Source organism: Cyanistes caeruleus, chromosome 29 (assembly GCF_971803275.1).
Source record: "Cyanistes caeruleus chromosome 29, bCyaCae1.hap1.1, whole genome shotgun sequence".
Classification (NCBI taxonomy): domain Eukaryota; kingdom Metazoa; phylum Chordata; class Aves; order Passeriformes; family Paridae; genus Cyanistes; species Cyanistes caeruleus.
In genome coordinates, this window is record NC_141729.1 from 705,673 (window position 1) to 730,272 (window position 24,600).

Genomic DNA, 24,600 nt, shown 5'->3' on the forward strand with positions numbered 1-24,600 from the left:
GGGCCGGGTTGTACCGCTATTGGCTGGCTCAGGCCGGGCTGTACTGCTATTGGCTGGCTGGGGCTGGGCTGGGCCGCTATTGGCTGTTGGAGGTGCACAGCCCCGGCGCTCCCCCAGCGCTGAGGGACCATGGCGGCGCGGGGCCGCTGCCCCGAGTGCGGCTCGGGGTCCCTGGTGGAGGACGCGCACTACGCGCAGCAGCAGCTGGTCTGCGCCGCCTGCGGCTGCGTCCTGTCCGAGGGGCTCCTCACCACCACCTACACCGACGAGGAGCATCTGCGGGGTGCGGCCCCGGGAGCGAGGGGGGCTGCGGAACCGGCCCCGGGAGCGAGGGGCGCTGCGGAACCGGCCCCGGGAGCGAGGGGCGCTGCGGAACCGGCCCCGGGAGCGAGGGGCGCTGCGGAACCGGCCCCGGGAGCGAGGGGCGCTGCGGAACCGGCCGTGCGCGGCCCGTTCGGGCTCTCTGAGTCGGTCCGGGGAGCGCAGCGCTCCCCGAGCTGTGGCTGTCCCCGCCGTGTCCCCGCTGTCCCCGCCGTGTCCCCGCTGTCCCCGCTGTGCCCGCCGTGTCCCCGTTGTCCCCGCGGTGTCCTCGCTGTCCCCGCCGTGTCCCCGCTGTGCCCGCCGTGTCCCCGCCGGGTCGGCTTAGGCCTCCCTCCGTCCCCCAGCCCCATTTCCCCTCACAGGGCAGCACTTGCGGCACTCCCCTGCCAGGCTCTGGGCTTGGAGCCAGGGATGAGCCTCAAGTTTAAACTGTGGAATCTCTTACTCTTAAAAGAGATGATTCAAATTTCGTTTAAATCTCTTAGGAGAGCTTTGAGTGCAGCGGAGCAGCCTCGAGGCTGTTGCCTGGCTCTGTCTGTAGGAAATCCTTGACTCAGAGGAGATCAGTGCCCTCCAACAGCTCTGATTGTTGGAGGAATTGATAGAATTCTCTGGTTGCCGCAGAATTCCCTGCAGGGCTGACTGATCCAACCCTGTTTTCCAGAGGTCGCCTATTCCCAGAGCACCGGCCAGAAGGAGCAGCTGAGCCGCTGCCTGCAGCGAGGTAAGAGCAGTTCCCAGCGAGCTGATCCTCCCTGGCCGCTGCCCCGCTCTGTCTGACCTGCTTCTGGGGCTGGAAAAGCGTCAGAAGCTCCTTGGGGCCCGGGGAGGGCACTCAGTGCTGGATCCAGCCAGATCCTCCCCTGCCCTGAGGGACTGGGAGGTGTTTCAGTGCCATGTGTGGGGCTGGGAGGTGTTTCAGTGCCATGTGTGGGGCTGGGAGGTGTTTCAGTGCCATGTGTGGGGCTGGGAGGTGTTTCAGTGCCATGTGTGGGGCTGGGAGGTGTTTCAGTGTTATCTGTGGGGCTGGGAGGTGTTTCAGTGCCATGTGTGGGGCTGGGAGGTGTTTCAGTGCCGTGTGTGGGGCTGGGAGGTGTTTCAGTGCCATGTGTGGGGCTGGGAGGTGTTTCAGTGCCATGTGTGGGGCTGGGAGGTGTTTCAGTGCCAGCTGTGGGGCTGGGAGGTGTTTCAGTGCCAGCTGTGGGGCTGGGAGGTGTTTCAGTGCCAGCTGTGGGGCTGGGAGGTGTTTCAGTGCCATGTGTGGGGCTGGGAGGTGTTTCAGTGCCGTGTGTGGGGCTGGGAGGTGTTTCAGTGCCATGTGTGGGGCTGGGAGGTGTTTCAGTGCCAGCTGTGGGGCTGGGAGGTGTTTCAGTGCCATGTGTGGGGCTGGGAGGTGTTTCAGTGCCAGCTGTGGGGCTGGCTGTGCCCAGATGGATGCTGCCTGCGGGGGTTCTCAGGAGAAGTCCCTTGCCCCCGTGTGTGAGGGTGGCATCGTCCCGCAGGGATCCGGCGGGTCCAGGACCTCTGCAAGGTGCTGCAGCTCCCAGTGGTGTTTGAGGAAACGGCCGTGTCCTACTTCCAGAGGGCTCTGCGGCTCCCTGCCTTCCACCTGCTCAGCCTGGAGAAGAAGGAGCTGCTGGGGGGCTGCTGCGTGTTCGTGACGTGCCGCCAGCACAACTGGCCCCTGACCATGGGCACCATCTGCTCCCTCCTGTACGCCAGGCAGGACCTGTTCGCCGGTGTCTACCTGAGCCTGCAGAAGGAGCTGGGGCTGTCGGTGCCCGCCCTGAGCCTGGCAGACCTGGTGACCACACACCTCAACAGGTGATGGGATCCCTTCCAGCCCCGGGGCAGCCCTGGTTTGCCCTGGCTGGGTGGAGAGGCTGGGATGTGGCCCTGGGCAGGGCTGAGCTGTGATGTAGGTGTGTGTGCTCAGGCTGGCCTGGCTTTTGTCCCTCCCTTGTTACAGCTGTGATTGTCACCCTGCCCCGTTCTCTGCAGTCTGGAGAGGGCAGAGAGGTGCTCAGGGAGGAACCAGAATCCCAGAGTCACCGAGGCTGGAAAAGATCCCTGGGGCCATCGAGTCCAAGCTGTGCCCGATGCCCAGAGCACTGAGTGCCACCTGCAGGGATGGGGACTCCACCACCTCCCTGGCAGTGGTTCCAGTGCCTGAGAGGCCTTTCCATGAAGCAATTCCTGCTGCTGGCCATGATCAGCAGCCCTGGGAGAGCAGGGTGTGTTTGTCCCCAAGGCTCCCCCTGACCGTGGCCTCTTTGCTCCGGCAGCTTCCGGCTGCTCCAGCCCTCGGCCAACGTCCCCGCGCCGTTCCTGGAGGACAAGGAGAAGCTGCTGGGCCGGACCATGGCCATTGTGGAGCTGGCCAGCGAGACGTGGCTGGTGACGGGCCGGCACCCCGTGCCCATCGTCACGGCCGCGGCGTTCCTGGCCTGGCAGTCGCTGCGGCCCGGCCCGCGCCTCTCGTGCCCCTTGGCGCGGTTCTGCCGCCTGGCCGGGGTGGATCTGCCGCCCCCGGCCCACCTCAGGCTGAAGGAGCTGCTGGAGATCCTGCAGGGAATGGCCTCCCAGCTCTCCTGGCTGCGCGGCTTTGACCTGGACAAGAAAACGGTGGTGAAGCACATCGGGGACCTGCTGCAGCACCGCGTGTTCCTGCTGAAAAACGCCTTCAGCCAGCAGGACGGGGAGGAGCAGCAGGACACGGCCCCGGGTCAGGGCTCCCCAGGCCAGGATCCTGGGGGCTCCCTGGTTAAGGACTCCCTGGATAAAGATTCCCCAGGCCAGGATCCTGGGGGCTCCCCAAATAAGGACTCCCCGGATAAAGATTCCCCAGGCCAGGGCTCCCCAGGCCAGGATCCTGGGGGCTCCTCAGATAAGAACTCCTCAGGCCAGGATCCTGTGGGCTCCCTGAATGAGGATTCCCTGGATAAAGATTCCCCAGGCCAGGATCCTGGGGGCTCCCTGGATAAGGACTCCCCGGATAAGGACTCCTCAGGCCAGGATTCCCCAGGCCAGGATCCTGTGGGCTCCCCAAATAAGGACTCCCCGGATAAAGATTCCCCAGGCCAGGGCTCCTCAGGCCAGGATCCTGGGGGCTCCTCAGATAAGGACTCCCTGGATAAGGACTCCTCAGATAAGGACTCCCCAGGCCAGGGCTCTCCCAGCTCTCCTCCAGTGGCACAGGAGCAGGGCTGTCCCTCAGCAGGGAAGCCCCGGCGTGGGGGCACCCTGAGGCCGCTGCTCCCACCCTGTCTCATCCACCCGAGGAAGAGGCTGCGCCCGGTGGCTCCGAGCGCCCCGGCCTCGGCCCTGACGGGCGACGAGCCCATCTCGGACAGCGAGATCGAGCAGTACCTGCGCAGCCCCGACGAGATCCACGCCTTCAGAAAGGCCAAGGCCTGGCTGTGACGGTGGCCCAGAGGACGGTGCTGCCAGGGACAGTTTGGGGACTAAAAGTGTGAAGCCCAGCCGGGACAGAGTGATTGTGCTGCAGAGACTGGCACCCAGGGAACGGGGCCGTGGGGAGGGAGCAGCCTGGGTCCTCCTTAAGGTGCTGGACCAAAATGGGGTTTTTATGGAGTGACTGCTTCAGGTCACGTTACATTTCTATTAAAAATAAATAAAAGTGCAAGTGCCAGGTTTTCCAGGGGTAGCCTCACCTTGGATTTCTCATTCTTCAGCAGAATGACTTTGTGAGAGTCAAAAAACTGCAAGCCAGGCTGTATTTGAACATGAAGTCTGAGAGAAATAACAGTAGGTCTTGGCAGATTGGCATATCTTTAATATATTAAACAAAACATATCTGCTAGAAACATTCTATTCATATAAAAATGCAAAAAGACCCCTTTAAAGACATTTCTTTGGCATATTTCCCTCCCCTCCCCCCGGATATTGCAGGAAGCTCTGTTGATATGTCATTCGCTTGTAAACAGACAAAACAAAGTGTAATTAGGAATACAAAGTTTTTTCTCTAATACTGTCACGATGCAGCAAGCAATGGGACACGGGGCATCAGCCAGGCTGGGGAGGCTGCAGGAGCTGCAGTAACAATTCAGACTGTGGTAAATACCAGGGACAATGAAATATTTAAACATTTAGTTGGGCAGAGAAGCCGAGGCAGGCAGGGAGTGGCAGGTTAAGCTCAGGGGTGCCCCAGCCTCCTAGGGTGAGAGGTTCCCAGGTGAGACCAGTCCCCACTAAGTGCTTTTTCCTCCCCTGGCTCGTGGCCCTGCCAACCCCACAACCCCTCGGAGGTAGCTACGTCATTAAACTCGTTTGCAGGCGGGGGAAACTGAGGCAGGGGAGGCTGGAAAGGGCAGGGGAGGCACCAGGCTCCCACCTTCCTCCTGTGCTTTGCTGCAGTCTCTCTGTGGCCTGGCTGTTTTACGTGTGCTGGGGAAAGGGGAAACTTGTTCTTTAGTGGGAACAGTAAGTGCTTATCCAGGTTCCAGCCCTTTGTCTGTCTGAGGAAGGTCCCTCATTCCTCAGCATCTTTCTCTTGCATTCCCAGGAATGGTTTCTGCCTTCTTGAGAGCAAGCCCAGGTATTTTCTGAGCTTGAACACTTGGATTTAGGACACAGCTGCTCTGGGCCTCTCCCACATCTTGGTTCTTTGGTACAGAGGGTCAGTCCTGGCTCCGGCAGCAGCACAGATTTTCCAGCCCACCCCATTGCATGGCTTGGGCCTCTGAGGGCCTGGGAGTCTTTTCTGGCTGTGGTTTTAACGCCTGGAGCCTTTTCTGGCCGTTATTTTAGTGTCTGGAGTTAAAGCAGTGCAGACAATCACCTCACCTCGGAGCTGAGGCTCCTCTTCCCTTGTGCTTGGCTTTGCAGTATGGCTTTGGCACCGTGCAGCCCCCAGGGCTGGCAGGCAGGTAGGAACGTCCCAGAGGGAGCAGCTGCTCCCTCTCCAGAAGCAGTTTGCTCAGGCTGGGGCTGCGGTGCCTGGACGTAAAGGGCACTCGGAGTGGTCCCTCGGGGAATATTGCAGTCGTGGCACAGGGACGGGAGCGGGGCCCTCGCGTCACCTACGGCTCTGTCTATACATATATACATTCAATAATATAGCTTTGAAAAATAGACATTTCCTCTGTATAATATAAAATAGCATTTAGGATCAATCTCAAGTGACATGCAGGAGCGATTAAAGCACGGCTGCAATCCCGGCTGCCGGCGGGCAGGGATTGCCTGGAGCCTCCCCGGGGAGCTGGGTGGGCTCGGGGTCGTGCTGTGCTCGGAGCCCCCGGCCCATCCCTGCTAGTGCACGCGGTAATTCCCGCAGCGCCGTGCCCCGAGCAGCTCCGGCCGCGGCTCCCGCAGGAAAACCCTGCGCCCGTCGGTCCTTCCCCACCTTCACACGGTGGTTTCGCTCTTCCAGAGGCCGCTCTTCATGCCGGCCACGCTGTCGGCGCCGGCCAGGTTGATGTCGCCCTTGCTGCCCTTGAAGCCGCCGTTGTGGCTGCCCACGTTGAGGGGGTACGAGCGGCGCTTCGCCTCCCTCTCGGCGCCGCCGCCCGGCCGCAGGTTGTCCCGGCTGCCGCTCCTCCGGCGAGCCTCGGGCAGCTCGGGCAGCCGGCGCCCGCCGTCGCTGCCCTCCGAGGGGCTGGGGAGCGCTTCTCCATCCTGCGGCACCCGCGGCCGGCCGCCGCTGCCCGGGCTGGTCCTGCCGCTGGGGTAGCTCTCGGAGTGGCTGTTGTGGAGGCTCCCGCTCTCGCTGGACAGGTGCTCCGAGGGGCCCCGCAGCATTTTCAAGCGGTGGTGCTTCCCGTCCCGGCACGGCTTAGTTCTGCCCCTGTGGCTCCTGCGGCCGTGGAGGTTGCTGCCGTGCCTCAGGGGCTTCCCGTCGGCCGGGTCCGGCTCGGGGCAGGGCGCCGGGCGAGCGTCCGCCTGGCTCTGGGCTACCTGCAGGTTGGTGAGCTTGCAGCGGCCCCCGGCGGAGCCGGCGCTGCTGGGGGAGGAGGAGGCTCCGGAGCGAGCGGCCTCGGGGTCGCAGCCGATGAAGACCTGGGAGCCGTCCCCTGGCCCCAGCCCCGGGTGCACGTAGGCCTGCATGGGCAGCGCGTTCCGGTACGACGGGCAGCAGGAGAACCAGGAGCTGAGCACGTCCCGCCGCCGGAGGCAGTGATGGACGAAGATGAAGAGCCCCAGCGCCACGGCGGTGACGCCGTAGAGGCAGCTGAAGACGATGTTCAGGTACCAGCGCTGGGACACGGCCATGGCGCCGAACGCCCACAGGGCCACGTACAGGCCGTGGGTGGCCAGCAGCGCCCAGAACTGCACCCGCAGGGAGTGGACACCGTCCCCCTCGGGACACGCCGGCCCCGAGTTCAGCGTCACCGAGACGGACCCAGAGTCTGTCAGGAGGTCGCTGGTACCCCCCAGCCGTGGCGGTGGCTCCAGCGGCTCCGGGATGGCTTTCTGCTGCGAGGGTCGGCACTGGAGGCTAAGCCCGGCACAGAGGAAATAAATCCAGGTGACGAGCAGGATGAAAGTCACGGGGACGTAGAAAGCGCCCAGGCTGGGCCGCCACACCAGCCAGCAGCTGTGCGGGAGGAGAGGGGCTCTGAGGGGTGGCGGCTGCTCGGCACCCCTGCCCTGATGGCTCCGTGGAGCCCTGCCGGCCGCCTGGACAATTTTTTCCCCAGTGTATGGATAAGTCTCAGGAAAAATCTCACTTTCCTAAAGCTCTCCAGACTCCCAGTGCCAGCAGATCCCCGGCCGCGGGAGAAGGGTAGAGCAGGGACACTTACTAGGGGTTGTTGTCGTGGTAGTTTTGGATGTTGACAGCTGCTGTGATCCCACAGATGATGAGGGGGATCCCGCCGGCGATCAGGTAGAACCTGCGGGGAGAGGAAGTGTCACTGCACACCTGGAGCCCGAGGGAGAGCCCGGGACGGGTTTGTCCAGGGAAGCAGGTCCCGCCCCAGCCCCCGAGCTGCCCCTGCGGGGGGCAGGAGGCTCCGCACCGCAGCATGGGTCTGGGGGCTGCCTGCGCCGTGTCCCTGTCCGGCTGCTGCGGCGCCTTCCAGGTCACCTCCTTGTAGAGCACCCGGGCTTTCACCGCCATCCAGAGCAGCGTGGAGAGCGACGAGTAGTGCAAGATGATCCCGACCTGCGGGAGGAGGCCGCGCTTGGGGAGGGGATGCTGCAGACGCGGCGCAGCGCCCGTCCCGCAGCCCCGCCGGGCCCGGTACCCACGGCCTGGCACACGGCCCGGTAGCCGGTGAGGGTGATGCCTCCCGCGAAGACGGCGGCCGTCATGGCGATGTGGAAGCAGAGGTTCAGCAGCATGTGCCAGCCCTTCCGCGGGATGAGGATGGTGCTGCGAGAGCAAGAGGCACAGCGGGGACCTGTGAGCTCCTGCCCGGCCCCGAGAGAGCCGCGGCTCCCTCTGGCACAAATCGGGGAGGCACCAGCAGCCCGTCCCTGGCCACGGAGCGCGGCTGGAGGAGGAGATGCACAGCTGTGTGCCTGCACACAGACAAAGGAGCAGGACCAAGGGCCACCCGCCGGGCAGCACATTCCTGGAGGGCCATCTCCTGAGAACCCGTGTCCTAAAGGGCCATCCCCGTACACCCTCTCCTGGCTGGTGGCACCTGGGGAGCTCCTCCCGCTGCCCACAGAGACACCCACCCCACCCCAGCACAGCCCCCAGACCCCCATCACAGCCCCCGGGCCCCCAGCACACCCCCAGACCCCCAGCACACCCCCAGACCCCCAGCACAGCCCCCAGATCCCCCAGCACAGCCCCCAGATCCCCCAGCACACCCCCAGACCCCCAGCACACCCCCAGACCCCCAGCACACCCCCAGACCCCCAGCACAGCCCCCAGATCCCCCAGCACAGCCCCCAGATCCCCCAGCACACCCCCAGACCCCCAGCACAGCCCCCAGACGCTCCCTCACCCGTGGTGGACGATGTAGGTGATGATGGTGGTGAAGAGGCAGAGCAGCAGCACAGCCGTGCAGGTGTACATGGCCGGGTGCAGCACCTCCACAGCGCCTTGAGCCTCGCTGGGGAACCCGCTGAGCTCCTGCACGGCACAGCACGGCCCGTCAGGCCCCACAGAGCCATCCCCGCTCCCCTGAGCCACCCCAGCTCCCTCCTGCTGCCCAGCCTACTGCCCACCCCACACCTACCATGAGCACGGCCACGTTGCTGAGGTGCCGGCAGTGCAGGGAGGTGACGTTGGGCTCGCGGGTGCCCAGCTGGCACCCCTCAGCGCTCCAGCCCCCCATGCCCCCCAGCACCTCGAAGTTCCAGTACGCAGCCACGGGGTCGGTGCCCTCCCCGGGGTGTCGCAGGGACACAGCCACCGGCTCTGACAGGTTCTCCACTCCGCAGCCATCTGCAGCCACAGAGAAACTCGCTCAGCAGGACAAGGGAGCCGCCTCCACCCGCACCCCAGAGGGGCTGGGCACAGGAATCCTGCGCACATCCCAATCCCACAGACACATTGCGGTTTCCCCGTGAGGACCCCAGGGACGGCCCCGCGCGGCGGGAGCACCAGCACAGTGCCCCGGGGAGCCCCCCAGGGCACCCCAAATACCCCACCGTGCTGCCCTTACAGGTCCCGGCGTAGATGACGGGGGTGGCCACGCTGCGGCGTTTGCCATCGTCGGCGAGGCGGGAGGAGTTGCCGGTGCTGCAGAAGAGTTTCCCGTTGCGGAAGACCAGCAGCTGGAGCTTGCAGTCGGCCCCCGGCGGGGCCGGCCCGGGGCTGGCGAACAGGCTGGGGGGCAGCTGGATGGAGGCCAGGGCGATGCTGTTCTGCGGGCGCACGGTCACCGGTGAGCAGGGCCCGACCCCCAGCCCCCCGACCCCCCGCGTTGCTGTACCTTGATGTGGAAGCTGGTCAGGGAGATGTTGGGCCGGCCCGTGGTGCAGCGGAGCCGGAGCTGCTGGTCGGGCGTGGGCTCGGCCCCCCGCTCGGCCTGGGGGGGACGTCCTGGGGGGATCCTGTCCCAGCGCTGGAACGCCACACAGCTCAGCCCCACGTAGCTCTCGGGCTTCACCACGTACGCCTCGAAGGCGATGTTGCGAGAGCTCTGCCAGCACCACGGAGCAATCGTCAGCCCTGGCGCAGGCAGAGACCCCCCTGGCATAGCCAGAGACCCCACACCAGCAGCCCACCCACCCCTCCTCCCCGTATCCAGCCCGTGTTCCCCCTCACCACTGCCATGTGCTGGGAGTTGCTGCCCAGCGTGTGGGCAGCAATCCTCTCCAGGGAGCGCACGATGCTGCTGCAGGCCTTCTCCTCCTTCTGGGACATCCACAGGATGTGGTCGTCCACCAGCATGATGTTGCTGGCCATCTCCACGATCACGTCTGTCAGCTGGGGACAGCAAGCAGCTCTGCAAAGAGCTACCACCGTCCCACGTGGAAACACCCTGATTCCTGCTTTTCCACCCCAAAACCGCCATGCTGCGCTGGGGCAGGCCGGGGGCACCTGCAGCGCTCATTACCTGCTTGATCTGGTCCACGTAGCCGATAAACTTCTCTATCATCTGGGCCACGTAGAGGACATCAACCATGTCCGAGAAGTTGGCTGCCTCGGCCGTGTAGACGCGGAGCTGGTGAGCCAGGGTCAGGGCGTTGGAGGCATTGATGGGCATCTGCAGGGCGGCATGGCCACGGTGGGGCCACACTCAGCGGCTGTGCCCCCTCCGGCCCAGCCGAGCCCCCGGGCCCCCCACTCACCAGCACGAAGGTGTAGAGCACGCGGGTGATGTCGTTGGTGTACAGGCAGTGGGAGTAGTCCCCGTCCTCCCAGCGCCCGGTGCGGTCACAGCGCCGCCACGCCTGCTTCTCGCCCGCCGAGCCCCCGCCCGCCGGGCCCGCGGCGAACGGGTGCTGCAGGCAGGGCTGGTAGGCCGTGATCCCTGCCAGGGTGCGGGGCCACCTGCGGCACCCGCACACCGTGACCCCCGGGCACCGGCGGTACCTGCACACCGTGACCCCGGGCACCCGCACACCATGACCCCGGGCACCGGCAGCACCCGCACACCGTGACCCCGGGCACCTGCACACCGTGACCCCGGGCACCCGCACACTGTGACCCCGGGCACCCGCACACCGTGACCCCGGGCACCCGCACACTGTGACCCCGGGCACCCGCACACCATGACCCCGGGCACCCGCACACCGTGACCCCGGGCACCTGCACACCGTGACCCCGGGCACCTGCACACCGTGACCCCCGGGCACCCGCACACCGTGACCCCGGGCACCCGCACACCGTGACCCCTGGGCACCTGCACACCGTGACCCCGGGCACCTGCACACCGTGACCCCGGGCACCTGCACACCGTGACCCCGGGCACCCGCACACCGTGACCCCGGGCACCTGCACACCGTGACCCCCGGGCACTGGCCACCCCCGAGCGGCCCCGGCCCGAGCAGCTCCCCCCGTGCGGCCCCTGTGCAGCTCCAGCCCCGGGCACCGCAGCCCCCTCCGCCGCCCCTGGGCTCTGGGAAGGCTGGTGCGGTGCTCCCCAAAAATCCCCCGCCCTCTCCAGTCCCGTACCCCGCTCGGCTCCGGCAGCGCAGGGGGAAGCAGCGGGCAGTGGGGGGGCACCGCTAATTTAAGCCACATTGACTGTGCCAGTAATTTATATTCCGTAAGGGCCCCGCCGGGGTTACGGCGGGCGCCCGGAGCCTTTCGTCTCGTGCCAGAGAAATTCCAACACCTCTGCTGCTGGAGCCAGGCTGCGCCGCCGGCACGGGAAGCCCTTCAAAAGCTCCCGCGCTCCCCGCGGCCGGTAATCGCTGCCAGACCCGCGGTCACCGGCGGCGAGAGTCCCCGCACGCACCGCCCGCTCCCCGTGCGGCACCGGCCCCGCGTGTCCCCCCCTGCCGCGGCACCTGCGCCGCCGCGGGCCCCACCTGAAGTCCCCGCGGTTGTTGGTGACCCGCTCGGCGGGGCAGTAGGATGCGGAGGTCTCCAGCACCACGATCTCCACCTTCTTGCTGACGTTGCCCTGCGAGGTGGAGACGGCGCATTCCCACTCGCCGTTGGCAGAGACGTGGATGTTGGAGAGGATGAGCTCGCTGCGGGCACGGGAGAGGGGCTGGCACGGCGGGGCTACCCCACAGCGATCCCCCAAGCTTGGGGACACGGGGACACACGCCACGAAGCACCAAAGGTGCCCACACTCGGCAGCCCACCCACGGCACTCGGTACCCACAAACCTGTGAGTCCCGTGGCCACGAGCGCTCATCGCCATCCTCATATGATCCCTATCTCTGTCCCCATCTCAATCCCAATTCCATCTCCATCCCAGTCCCGATCCCATCCCCATCTCCATCCCAGTCCCGATCCCATCCCCATTCCCATCCCAGACCCCCTCCCCTCCCTGACCTGGTGATGAAGGTGCAGTCGTGGATGAGACTCTCCTCCACGATGACGCCCGTCTGCTCATCCTCCTGCACGGGCTCGCGGTTGTGGAACCATCGGATCTGGGTGCTGTTGTCCAGGTACGTGGCCGTGCACTGGAAGGGCAGCCGGTCTCCCTGGAAAACCACCTGGCGCAGCGACGGGATGAGGTGGTGGGTGTGCAGCTCCGGGGCTCCCGCTGCGGGGGACACAGGTGAGCCCGCGCCGCCGCCGCCGCCGCCGCCCCCGCCCCGGCCCCGGCTCACCGCAGCGGAGCTGCCCGTCCCGCGCCCCACGCAGGGCCACGCCGCGGAGCTGCCGGGGGAACGCGCACGCTGTCCGCTCCGAGATCTGCGCCGGCCGCTCGCGGGCCCAGCGCAGCACCCAGCGCAGGTTGCAGTCGCACGTCAGGTACTCTGTGGCGAAGTCCCTGCAAGGGATGGTGTCACGGGGCACCCGCAGGGCTGGGACACCCACCAGCCCCGAGACCCTCGGCAGGGTCCCCCCCGGGCGCTGAAATCCCGGGGCACCGACTCACACAACTTTCAGGGCGGGGAGCTCGTCAAAAACACCGGGCGGGAGACTGGAGAAGATGTTTCCGGACACGTTCCTGCAGAACAGGAGAGAAAGATGGAGGGGTCAGGGAGCCGCTGGCAGAGGGGACACCTCCCAGGGCCCGCACACCCCCTCGATCTCAGGAGACGGGGGACAGGGCTGGCCAGGATGTCCCCAGGGAGCCACTTACAGTCGGAGGAGGTTGGGGAGCCCCTGGAAGACGCTGGCACTCAGGCAGCCGATGCGGTTGTTGGAGAGGTCCCTGCAAGGTGAGCGGAGGGGCCATCAGGGCTGGGGATGCCCCACTGTCCCCGCCGTTGTCCCCAGGCCAGCCCCGGGTGGTCCAAGGGGCTGCAGCGGCACTTACAGCCGCTTCAGCTCGGGGAGGCCGAGGAAGGCGCCTGGCTGGACTGTACTGATCAGGTTGTTCTTCAGGTCCCTGCGGGGAGACAGACACAGATCTTGGGGTGTGCCCCATCTCCAGGAGACCCAGCACAGGGTCACGAGCACACCCGCTCCCCCCCGAGCCCCCATCCCCTTCCTTGTCCCCCCCAGGCGCTGCCAAACCCCTGCGAGGGCTTCATCGGCAGTTTTCCACCCAATTCTCTCTCGTTATCTCTCCGAGGGATGCAGGGAAGGCGCATCCGCTGCTCCCGGGGGGGTGGCAGCTCCTGGGCACGCTCTGGGACATCGAGTGTCCCTGCACGCTGGCACTGGCTGCTGGCAGGGCCCCACATCGCTTCCGGAGCAGCCCTATCCCGGCGGGTTATCTCTCGTGTCCGGGATAAGAACACGGTCCCGGACGGGCCTCGCGGCCCTCGGGAAGCTCGTTGGAGCAATTAGCTCGATTGCGGGCGCACATCTAATCAGGGGCTCGCCTGGCACACACCGCGGCTGCGGGCAGAGCGGGGAGCAGCGGTGGCATCGGCCGCTCTGCCCAGCCCCCGGCAGCCGGGAGACAACTTTTGCTGAGCACCGGCGCTGTCCGGGAGAGGAAATGGGATCCATATGGGTCCGTGTTTATTTATAGCAGTCTCCGCGCAGCTCCTCGCTGGGTCTCTGTTCTGGGGACACCCCGCGAGCCGCAGCCCCGAGGCAGGGCCGCGATGGGGAGAGGCGCAGCCCCTTCCAGCAGAGCCGGGCTGCGAGGGGCGAGTCCCGCCGGGGAGACGAGAGGGGCCCTCAGGGAGAGGAATCGCAGCCGGCGTCATCCCGGCCCTTCTCGGCTGATGCAAGAGCCCTGCCCACGCCTGCCTTTCCCAGCGCTGCTGCCGGACAAACGCCCGTCCCAGCGCAGCCAGGTGTGCGGGCAGGTGTGCACAGGTGAGCGCTGGTGCTGAAGGAACAGCTCCGCTCACCTGCACCGCCACCGGCACCGACAGGAGTCCCATCGCCGACATCCAGCCCGCAAACACCGTCCTGCAGAGCCCTGCTTCGCGCCCGGGGAGACCGCCCCTGCCAGCGCCCCGTCCCGCTGGCTTTCCCAGGGATTCCCACCCCCCAGAGCACCCCCAGCACATCCTGCCGGCCAAACACATCCAGTGACAAAACTTGCGGCCCCCGGCTCGGGTCTGCGGGATCTGGGTGCTGCAGGGACCAGCAGCCGGGGATGGGACCCAGCGGGGACCGTGCTGGGCCCCAGGGGTCTGCAGCCAGCCTGGCGCTTGGCCAGAGCAGCCTTCCTCACTCAGGCACTTCCTCCCGCGGGCCGGGGCCGGGCTGCGGCTGCTGATTTCCGATAAGGCTCCTCTTTTTCTCTGCTCTGCGCTTTTGCCTTTGCATTTCCTGCGGTGCCGAGCCCCCTCCTCCCCCAGCCCCGGCTGGGTGACGCTGCAGACATGAAAGCCAGCAGTGGCTCAGTGCCACGTGTACGTGGGGACCCCAATCCCCGCGAGTGCCCAGAGACCCCCACTGCAGCAAACCCTGGTCCCGAGGACCCGAGCCACCCTGATTCACTGTCCGGAGCACTGTGGGGTGAGCCCACGACTCCCTGTGCAGCCCGGCACAGACAGACAGATGGGTGGACAGAGCCCATCCTTGTCCCTGCTGTCACACACCGAGCCCTCCCGCATCCCCCCAGGGCCGTTCCCAAGGGGGGCTCTGCTAATGAGCGCTCGCGGCCGCCGCCGCATACCGTCCCCGCTCAGACTCATTAATCTCATTACGCCGCTACAAATCACTGGAGATGCCAAGGCAGAGGGGAGGTGGTCCGTGGGGGCACCCCTGACATGCAGGGAACGGCTTCTTCCCGTTATGCTGGGACCCCAAAGCACCCGCGGTGGGCAGCCGGGGCGGGCGGGGGCCTTGCCAGCCCCAGGATGGGAGGCGAGGGGCCCCGCAGCCCCCACGGTGTCCCCGCCGTGCCAGCACGGGCTCTCCATGGGCCACGTCCGCCCCACGGCCCCGAAGCGACCCGATGAAAACAATTACGGCTCCTGTCGAGGGCGATCAGGCGCGGCGCTGCGCGATGAGGCCAGGCGGGCTGGGGGAGCGCTGCCCACCCGCCCCAGGCCCCCTCTGACCCCGTGCTGAGCGGGAGGTGGCCTGGGGCAGCTGCTTTCCCAGGATATGGAGGCCTTACGGGGGACCCCAGGCACGCGGGGGCTGCGGAGCCCTGGTCCTCCCCCGGCTGCTCCACGACTCCGTCCCCGTGGCCCACGACCCCCGCACGAGGATGCTCCAGCAGCAGGAGGTGACCCCGCACCTTGAGCCGCGCTGGGGAGGACTCAGCTACGCGGGATGGTGTCCCCAAGGTGACTGCTTTCCACTCACCCCAAAAACAGTCCCGTGGGGATTTCACGGGAGCCCGCACAGCCCAGGAATGCACGGGACCCTCGCAGGGCCGCGGCGGGGAACAAAACACCCTCAGTGCCGGTCCCCGTGCCTGCATACCTACAGATCAAACCCATATGGGGGCCATAAATCTCCCCTTCTCGCAGCTCCCTCCATAGAGATGCCTTTCATGGAGAGATAAGAAAGTTGACTTTGTTCGGGGGGACAATGTCGCTTTTCATACCGGCCCTCACGGAGCGCGGCCCCCCCGGCGCCTCCGGCCCCGCTGCAGCTCCCGGGGTCCCTGCGATGCCCGGGGGTGCCAGTGGCAAATTCTGCGCTGCAGTGCTGGTCCTGCTGCAGCACGCCAGGAGCAGAATGGGAGTGATGGTGCTACCACCCACCATGGGAGCCCAGCCCGCACTCCACTGCCCCCCACCCTGCTGCCTGACCCCTACTCACAGCTTCTCCAGAGCCCGCAGCCCGAAGAAAGAGCCGTTCTCCAGCACCGTGATCTTGTTGTTGGCCAGCAGCCTGTGGGAAGAGCAGAGGGAGGGGCAGCCCCGTTACCTCACCCGCCACAGACCCCCAGCCGTGCCCGGTGACCCAGCAGCTGCAGGGGAGTGAGGACGGGCAGACCCCCAGGAGAAGCCACGGCCCGACTGTGCCCCTGTGGTGGTGGCCACAGAGCCCCAGGCACAGGCTGGCATGGCCGGGTGGGAACACGGAATGCAGAGGCCGTGTGGGGATGCAGGGGCAGTGTGGGGATGCAGGAGCAGTGTGGGGATGCAGGGGCAGTGTGGGGATGCAGGAGCCGTTTTGGGGATGCAGGAGCCGTTTGGGGATGCAGGAGCCGTGTGGGGATGCAGGAGCCGTGTGGGGATGCAGGGGCAGTGTGGGGATGCAGGAGCCGTGTGGGGATGCAGGAGCCGTGTGGGGATGCAGGAGCCGTTTTGGGGATGCAGGAGCCGTGTGGGGATGCAGGAGCAGTGTGGGGATGCAGGGGCAGTGTGGGGATGCAGGAGCAGTGTGGGGATGCAGGAGCAGTGTGGGGATGCAGGGGCAGTGTGGGGATGCAGGAGGCGTGTGGGGATGCAGGAGGCGTGTGGGGATGCAGGGGCAGTGTGGGGATGCAGGAGCAGTGTGGGGATGCAGGGGCAGTGTGGGGATGCAGGAGCAGTGTGGGGATGCAGGAGCAGTGTGGGGATGCAGGGGCAGTGTGGGGATGCAGGGGCAGTGTGGGGATGCAGGAGCCGTTTTGGGCATGCAGGGGCAGTGTGGGGATGCAGGAGCCGTGTGGGGATGCAGGAGCCGTGTGGGGATGCAGGAGCCGTGTGGGGATGCAGGAGCAGTGTGGGGATGCTCTGCATGGTCTGTCCTGCCATGGACCACACGGATGTCACGGGATCCCCGGGCTGGCTCTTGCGGCATCAACTCGGCGCAGGGAGTTCCACGAGCAGGAACCCCCAACCCGCACCGAGAGGGCTCCCCCGGGACCTGCAGCTGGGAGGGGCTCCCCAGCTCCTGACGGTCATGGCATTGTGGCTATCCCAGGCGCCTCCCAGCAGTGAGATTTTACCCCAAAATAAACAGCTTTGCTGACCAAAGGGCCCCTCACAGGGTGACGGGAGTGAACGGAGGGCACCAGCGCCCGGCGATTCAGCCAGGAGCTCATTAAAACTCGTCAGCGCAATTAGCAGAGCCAGAGCCGGTTCTCGGGGAGCAGCGCTTGCCTCCCCGGAGCTCCCCGGCGGCCGCGTGGGCACCGGCAGCGCCAGCGCCGGCAAAGCGAGCCAGAGACGGAGCGGGGCCAGGCGGCAGCCGGGCCGGGAGGGCATCCTGGAGCCCAGGCCGGGGGAGCTGCGGGGAAAAAAGGGCTCATTGAGGGCCGGGCCGGGGTGTTTACACACGGGAGGGCCCCGTGGCGGAGCTGAATGGCCGCTGTGTGCTGCAGCCCGGCTCGGGCAGGAGCGGCACCCGCAGCCCCCCAGGCTGGCTGGGAGGGAAGGGCCGGAGTCTGGCAGCGCAGCCCCCGCATCCTGTGCTAATGAGGAGCCGCCACCGGGCACTGCCGCGGCCGCGGGGCCCTCGACCCGGCCGGCGGGGAGCGGAAACGTCCGGCGGCCCCGACAGCTGCAAATTGCTTCCACACGCCGGAGCTGCCACGGCCTGAGCCGCTCCTCCCCGCCGGGACCGCTCCTTGCCAGGGCTCGGCTCGCCCCAGCAGCGAGCGGCGGTGCCGCCTCGGCCCAGGACCTTTCCCAGAGCAGGGCGCAGCTTCCAGGGATGTTTCCATCGCTCCTGGCACGGCCCCAGCGCCCGTGGCGCGCCCCGGTTCCCCGTCACGGCATCGCTGGGGACTCTTGCTCAAGGCCGTGCCGTCCCCAAGCCCTCCGAGAGTTTTCCGTTCCAGCGGCAGGAGGTTTCCCAGCCGAAGGCACGGGGGATGCAGCCCTGGCCGTGCCCCGGCGTGGTGGCAGAACCGCAGCGCCAGAGCCGCACCCCACCGGGAACGCGGCCCTCGGCCGAGCCCCGGGGTGCTCGCTCAGACCCCGGGACCATCTGCACCTCTGCCGGAGCTCCACAGCTCCTGCCCTAAAAGGCAACGCTCCCGACTTCCAACAGGATCGGCTGCCCCTGAGATCTGCAGCCAGCAGGGCAAAGCCACCCCCGGAGCCCCTCCAGAAAAACCCCCGGACCCCTGCAAGGCTCAGGGCACCCTGAGCTGCTGCTGCTGCTGCCCAGCTCTGTCCCTTCTCCAGGAGAAGAGATCCTTGACTAAAAGGTGGGATTGGCACAAAAAGGCTGTGATGACAGTGACAGTTCGCCCAAAACTTTTCTTTCCAGTAAAACTTTTCCTGGGTAGGGATCCTGGCTCTTTCCTTCCCTGTCCCACAGAAGCCATCTGGGTCGCACTCCCCAGTTACAACCCACATCCTCCAACACGGCTTTGTTTTGTTTTCTCTAGTTTCATGGATATTATGTTCCAAATTGGTTTTTGTTTGGGTTTTTTTGGGTTTGGTTGTTGTTGTTTTTTTTTTTCCTCAGGAAGTTCTCATCAGTCTCCACGGCTCTTTCCATTCCCACACGTCCACAGGCAGCAGAGCCGTGTGGGTTCTGTCCCCTTAGAGGACATTGACTGAAAACCCCCAAAATACCACGGCATCGGTGTGCCCACGAGGCCACCCCGACCCAGCCCAGGGCCAGCAGCCCCTGAGGCACGATGGAGGCCCAGCTGTCAGCATGTGGGGATGGAGCCAGAGCCCCTGACTGCGTTTCAGACTCTGAGAGCTGTCCCTGGGAGGAGGGATCAGCCGGAGGAGGGGGATGCAGGGCTGTGAGCCGACCCACCGCCCCCGGCCGAGCTGCTGCCGGGGGGTGGGAGATCCAGGCAGGGCTTGTGGTGGTTCCCCACACACTCACCGAGGTCTGGGGGTGCAGAGGGGACCGCTGCCTTCCCATCGCACCCTTCCGCAGGTTTGGCAGGCGATGGAAGCAGAGCCACGGCCTCGGGAGCCGTTTGCTGGGACCCTTCAGCTCAGCGAGAGTGACCCCCAGCCCGGTCCGGAGCGATGGGCCTGGGGGGCCGGCTGGGGATCCCTCTCACCCCCAGAACCCTCCCGTCCGAAACGGCTCCCTCACCCTGCCCGGTGCCCTGGGAGCGGGGGCTCCTGCCGGGGACAGCCCCGCCGCGGGGACAATAATCGGCTAATTGAGCGGCGGCTGGAAAAGTCCCTCTGGACAATGCGGGGATTAAGGACTGGAGCGTGGAGTCAAACGGAAACGATGGGGGATCGTGCTGGGCTTGGGGGGGAGCCCCAAGGAGCATCCTCCCGTCCCGGGGAGTCCAGGCCTGCAAGGGGTGCAGCGTCCGTGCTCCGACCCCCCCGAGGCACGGCTGTGGGGGCTCGGAGCCCCCGAGGCTGCCGGCAGAGAGATACAGATCCCTTCTTCTTCTTCTCCTCCTCTTTTTTCATCTCAAAAAGAGGAGCCAAAAGTGAAAAAAACAAGATTGTTTTTTCAAGCGTGCTGGAATCCACTTGGATAAATAACAGCTCCAGAAACTGGGCTGCTGAAACAATAAACTTCCTCTGGACCCAACCAAAAAAGGACGCGGGGAGCCGGTGGCTCCCCAGCCCGGGCAGGGGAGGCAGCGGCTCCTGGGGGGCCGCGCTGGGGGCGGGACCGGCCCCGCTCTGCTCTCCAAGTGCGGTAATTCAAAGCATATGCCGGCAGCAGATACGGCACAGGCTGCGCCCCGAGCACGGCTCGCTGCTCTGCACAGGGATTTCGGGAAGAGAAAAGAGGGGCCCCGGGGCTGCTGAGAGGTGCTGAAGGCTCTGGCAGTGAGAAAGGCTCTGGGGGTGGCAGCATCACGGGGGTGACACGCAGTAACCTAGAGGGACCCCACAGAATCCCGGGGGACTCTGCAGCATCCCAGAGGGGCCCACAACATCCCGGGGGGAACCCACATTCCAGAGGGGACCCCACATCTTCCAACCCAGCGGGGCTGGAGAGCCTCAGGCCTGGGGGATCCCTCCCACCCTGCTTTGTTTGGGTGCTCGGGGGCTCTTCCCCTCCCTGTGCCGTGCCCAGGCGTTTCCTCCAGCCTCACGTCACGCCGGGCTATTTTGGATGGTGAAAATTATTGTTCCAACCCTTGGCTTTTGTTAGCACAGGAAAAATAAGCCCCGGAGAGAGGGCGAAGCCTCCAGAGCCAGCCTGGGCCGGGATGCTCCGAGGCACCGGGCAGCACCACGACCTGCAGCCCCCGGAAAACCCAAACCTGATGGAGCTGCAGCCCAATAAACAACAAATAAAAAGCTGAAGAAGGCTTGAGAAAGAAACCATCTGCAGGGCTGAGGATAGACCGGCCTTGGAGCGGGGAGTTCAAGTAGAACTGGAAATTGGTCATAAGTCAAAGCCCTCTATTCCCTGCAGACAATCTGTAATTTCAGTGCAATCAAGCTGTGCACATAAATGAGGCCTGTGCTGGGATTCCACATCTGGAAGAGGTTTGGGCTCCCGCCCGTGTGACAGCGGGGCTGGCCGAGCCTCTCCGGCTCTCGTTAGGGATGTGGCGCTTTTTCCATCGGGCGATTAGCGCAGGGGTCAGCCGGGGGGGATTAAAGCCTTGTTAATCCCTGTCTGCAGCCCCCCAGCACCTCACAGCCACGCTGGAGGGACGGCCCCGAGAGCTGCCAAATCCCCTGCTCCTAACTGGAGCAGGATACGGGGCCGGGGCCACGCTGGTGCCAGCCCTGCCAAAACAACCGGGTGACCTCTCCAGGACCACGAGTCAGAGCGGGGTGACAACCCACGAGCCGAGGGTGACAACCCAAGAGCACCCTCCATCCTCCCTGCAGGGAGCTGGGCACAGGAAAAAGCTGGGTACAAACTGGGGTGGGTGTTGGAGAGCACACACCGAGAAACATCTGCTGGGGCTGCAGGTCCCTCGGGCATCCCTCACCCCCTGTCCCCTGTCCCTCATCCCTGCCCTGCCCACCCAGGGGTGATGCCAGCGCCTTTCTCAGGCGCAGGGGGTAAATGTGCAGCAGCTGCTGCGGAGGCAGCGCAGGATTCCTCAGCACTGGCCTAATAATTAAAGATAAATAAAGCGAGAGTGTGGGAAAAAGCCGAATGGGAGGCGGGATGAGGGACCCACAGGGTGACAGACCTCCTCCAGCCACTGAGGCGTCTCTGGCCACCCGGCTGTCCCCAGCCACTGCCCGGACAGCTGGATCTGCCGCCGGGCCAGAGTCTGCTGGGAAGAGCCTCCCCCGTGCTCAGCACTCAGGCACTCCCGATTCCAGGCTGGGCCGGATGGGCGCTGGAACACGACTCCGCTTTGAAGCGTTACTGCCCCAAACACATTTCCTGCAGCAGGGGCAACAGCCTGGGGCACAGAGGGGACTTGAGCACCTCAGGGCACAGACGGGACCCTGGGACTCGGGTAGGAGCCCTGCTCAGACCCAGCTCATCCTCAGAATTCAAGGTTTGGCTGTCCCCAGCAGGATGTCCCCAAGGCACGTGCAGCCCTTGCCACATGCCTGGGCCCCTCCACTCCCTGCCCGCACCCCAGTGCCTCCAGGAGACGCTCCCAAAGTTGGAGCCTCTGGTTTTGATTGTTCCATCTGGAAAGGGTTTGGAATAAATCATGTTTACTGCACGAGAGCAGAGCCAGGGTCACCGCATATTTGTAGGTTTCTGCCTACGCCTGTAGGTTTCATGTCACGTTTTAGTGGGATCGTGTAATGCCCTAATGCTTGTGCACGGTCACCCCGGGCTCTCCAAGGCAGCCCTCAGCACAAACCCCCTGCCCTGCTGGGAGCGGCTGGGGAGGGCACAGGAGCAGCCATGGCAGTGGGATGGGATGTTTTTCCCAAACTGACAAAGGACTAAACGTCCCCATGAGTATTTGCAAGGGGCTGACGAACGAGGAAGGACCATGAGAGGAAAGACATGAAGAGCAAAGCTCACAAGTGTGACAGAGAGCCCAGCTGTCACCTGCCTGAGGCTCTCCAGTGTCCCTCAGTGCCCAGGACACCCATCAGTGCTGCTGCTCTGGGACAATTTATGCTTTTAATGCAGCCAGACCCTGCTCGTGGCACCACCCGGTAGCACCGGTGTGCTCATGGCCACGCTGCACAAGGGGACAGTGGTGCCAGCGGGGTCACCTCTGCTGTCACCATCACCCCAAAGTGAGGTGAGCCTGGGAAACCAGAGCAACACGACCCACGGGTTTGGGAACATGAGAGCAGACAGGACGAGGCAGCCACCAAAGCAAATCCTCTGCAGCGTCCAACCCAGCCCGCCCGAGGAGGGCAAGGTGGGAGCCCTGACCGTGGCCAGGCTGACACGGGACAATACTCGGGGGAAAGCGACGCTCCCCCCAGCTGCAGTGCTGCCAGCCCAGCCTCCAATCCAGATTTTAATTCAAACATCTCCTCTGGAGTTATAAATAAACCCTGCAGCGAGCAGCACACGGCTGCCAGCTCCAGCCGGCGCGGGGGCCGCGAAGAAGAGGAGCCTTTACGGACCAAGCAGCAGCTTCAGAACCTCTGCACAAGCCCCAAAGCCATTAACCGCTCCCGATCACTTTTCAAGAAATATTTCCAGGGACAGCAGTCACTTTCAAACAAAATCACGTTCCCCAGCAGGCAGAAACGCTGCGGAGGGAAGCAGGAGAAAGAGCCCGTTTCCTGCATTTCCAGCTCACGTCCACAGCAGCCCCGCTCTGCCGCCGCGCCCTGGGGACAGCGGGGTCCCCTCCAGCCCAGAGCCAAGACACCCCTTTCAAGCGATTTAAACCACGCTACGCAGCGCAGAGCGACTTTTCTCTGGTGCGGAGTCGCTTATTGAGACGAAAAAGTAACTTCACTGCGCTGCCGACCCCACGGGGCATCGCGCCCGGTCCCCGCGCCCCCTGGTCCCCTCCAGCATCTGCCCGGCACGGGGGATGCGGGGGCTCCCCGGAGCGCAGCTGCAGCAAGGAGAGGGCTCAGCACGACCCACGCGTGGGCTCCGGTCCCGCTCAGGGTGCCCCGCACCGGGGCAGCAGCGGCGCGGCGGCAGCGCCGGAACGGAGGGAGATGCCCGGGGGAGATGCCGGGGGCAGGGGGGGATGCTCGGCGCCGGGTGCGATGCCCGGGACGCTGCCGGTCGCGGTACTCACAGCGTGACGGTGCCCTCGGGCAGCAGGCGCGGCTCGGGGGGCGCGGGGAGCCCCCCGCCGCTGCAGACCACCCTCCGCCGGGGCGCGCCGGGGCCGCCGCCCGCCTTGGCCCGCTCGGCCGCGCACTTGCAGCCCAGGCTGAGCGCGGGGCAGCTCCGCGCCCCGGCCCCGGGGCCGCTCAGCGCCGCCGCCAGCAGCACCAGCGCCGCCGCCCGCCGCATGGCCCCGGCCCCGGGCCACGGCTCCGGGCTCCGGCTCCGCGCCCGCCGCCGCCCCGCTCCCCGGGGCGGCTCCGGCGGCGCCGCCTCCCCCGCTCGCCGCGCTCCGCCGCCGGCCCTGGCGCCTCCCTCGGCCCGCCCCGGCCCGCCCCGGCCCCGCCGAGGGCAGCGGCTCGGCCCCCCCGACGGCACCGGCGCGGAGGAGCGGGGGAGACCCGCACGGAGCAGAGCGGGACCCCGCGGGCAGGAGCCCGACCCCCGTGGGGTCCCCACGGACCAGAGCTGGGGCTCTGCGCTCCCCACGGAGAGCTCCGGCTGCTCCCACCCCCGGGCCGGGCTGGAGCCCTGCGTGCGGTCAGAGCCCACGCGGTCCGTGTGGCCACCCTGCGGTGCCTCAGGGTGACATCCCGGCTGTGACAAGCACGGGGTGCCGTGTCGGGGGCGGTGACACACACGTGGGCCCGGCAGATGTTCCGCACACGGGGGTTCTGTGGGACCCCTCTGCCTGTGGGACCCCGCGCAGTGGAGGAGCTCCCTGCCCGAAGTCACTCGGTTCACTCCCTGGTCACGCTGCTCTGTCCCCTCGCAGCCTCCGCTCTGCAGTCACCGCTCGTCCCTCTCGGCTTCCCTCTTTGCTTCACTGCTTTTCACACCAAGCTCAATATTTTTCTTCCCGCTCCCCCCTCCCACGTCCCCGCTGCCTCTCGCCTGACTCCAGCCCTCGTCCGCCCGGGGCTCGGCTCCTCCGGGGCTGCGGCTCTCTGCAGCGTCAAATCAAAAGGGATCAAAAGCCGGCAGTGAAGTCTGCAGGACCCCGTGCCAGGGAGCGAAGGAAAAGGCTCATGGAAGGACGACAAGACAGCGCTGGGAATGCGGTTTCTCTCCAGGACCAATAGTTCCTGGAGGGGAAGAGAAATTTACTCTTCTCTGCAAATAAATACACGCCCGGTGCCCGCTCAGCTCGCACTCCATCCAGGCTGCTCTGCCCGGGGACACTCGAGCCCGGTGCCCGCTCAGCTCCCGGGCAAGGACAAGGACTGTGGCCCCAGGGCTCTTCCATGGCCCGTCACATCCTCCCAGACCTCCCACCTTGGCACCGGGGCTCAGCTGTGGGTACCCCAGACCCCAGGCATCATCCTGCTAGTGAACGACACAATGAGCTGTCCCACATATTTCCGTCTTTTTTATTTTTATTTTTTTTTCTTCCTTCCCGTTTTTTCCACTGGGCAGAATTTTCCCTGCCTGGGTCCATCCTGCACCGTGAAATGAAGCTGCCCCCGGAGTGAGTCCTGGCCCAGGACCCCCCCGGCTCCAGGGGCCTCTGGAGAAGGGGCTCAGGGACAGGGTGGGATCGTCCTGGGGTTGTCCTGTGCAGCACCAAGAGTTGGGCTCAGTGATCCTTGTGGGTCCCTTCCAACTCAAAGTATTATTTGATTCTGTGCCGGTTCCAGATCCTGAAGCTGGAAGAGCAACAGGAAACTGTTTGTGTCCAGCATCCGCCCCGAGATCCTTCGAGCAGCGGCACAGCAGGGAACCCTCCCAAGCCCCCCATGGTGAGCGGGACCTGCCGCTTTCAGCACTGCAGGGAGCAGGAGTGGGCTCCCCTCCCTCTCACCGAGGGGATGAGCCTAGGCTGGAGCCTGCTGCTCCCCCTGGGCACTCCCACAAGG

The 24,600-nt window shown here is 65.6% G+C and overlaps 2 protein-coding genes across 2 annotated transcripts; one reads left to right on the top strand and one right to left on the bottom strand.

Annotated features, from left to right (window-relative positions):
* Positions 1 to 55: 55 nt before the first annotated feature.
* BRF2 (BRF2 general transcription factor IIIB subunit) lies at positions 56 to 3,982 on the top strand. The gene is made up of 4 exons (XM_086865352.1): positions 56 to 283; positions 986 to 1,045; positions 1,824 to 2,145; positions 2,607 to 3,982. The coding sequence occupies exons 1-4, from the start codon at positions 130 to 132 to the stop codon at positions 3,742 to 3,744; spliced, it is 1,674 nt and encodes a 557-aa protein (XP_086721478.1). The 5' UTR covers positions 56 to 129; the 3' UTR covers positions 3,745 to 3,982.
* A 112-nt stretch (positions 3,983 to 4,094) lies between these two features.
* On the bottom strand, positions 4,095 to 22,941 carry ADGRA2 (adhesion G protein-coupled receptor A2). Its single transcript, XM_086865351.1, has 19 exons — positions 22,713 to 22,941; positions 15,500 to 15,571; positions 12,633 to 12,704; positions 12,456 to 12,527; positions 12,249 to 12,320; positions 11,977 to 12,140; positions 11,696 to 11,909; positions 11,221 to 11,385; positions 10,036 to 10,237; positions 9,801 to 9,950; positions 9,509 to 9,670; positions 9,174 to 9,383; positions 8,904 to 9,105; positions 8,475 to 8,683; positions 8,241 to 8,368; positions 7,534 to 7,657; positions 7,302 to 7,447; positions 7,086 to 7,175; positions 4,095 to 6,877 (listed from the first exon to the last, which is right to left on the bottom strand). Exons 1-19 carry the CDS (start codon positions 22,931 to 22,933, stop codon positions 5,689 to 5,691), a joined length of 3,864 nt encoding a protein of 1,287 aa, XP_086721477.1. The 5' UTR covers positions 22,934 to 22,941; the 3' UTR covers positions 4,095 to 5,688.
* Positions 22,942 to 24,600: the final 1,659 nt, after the last annotated feature.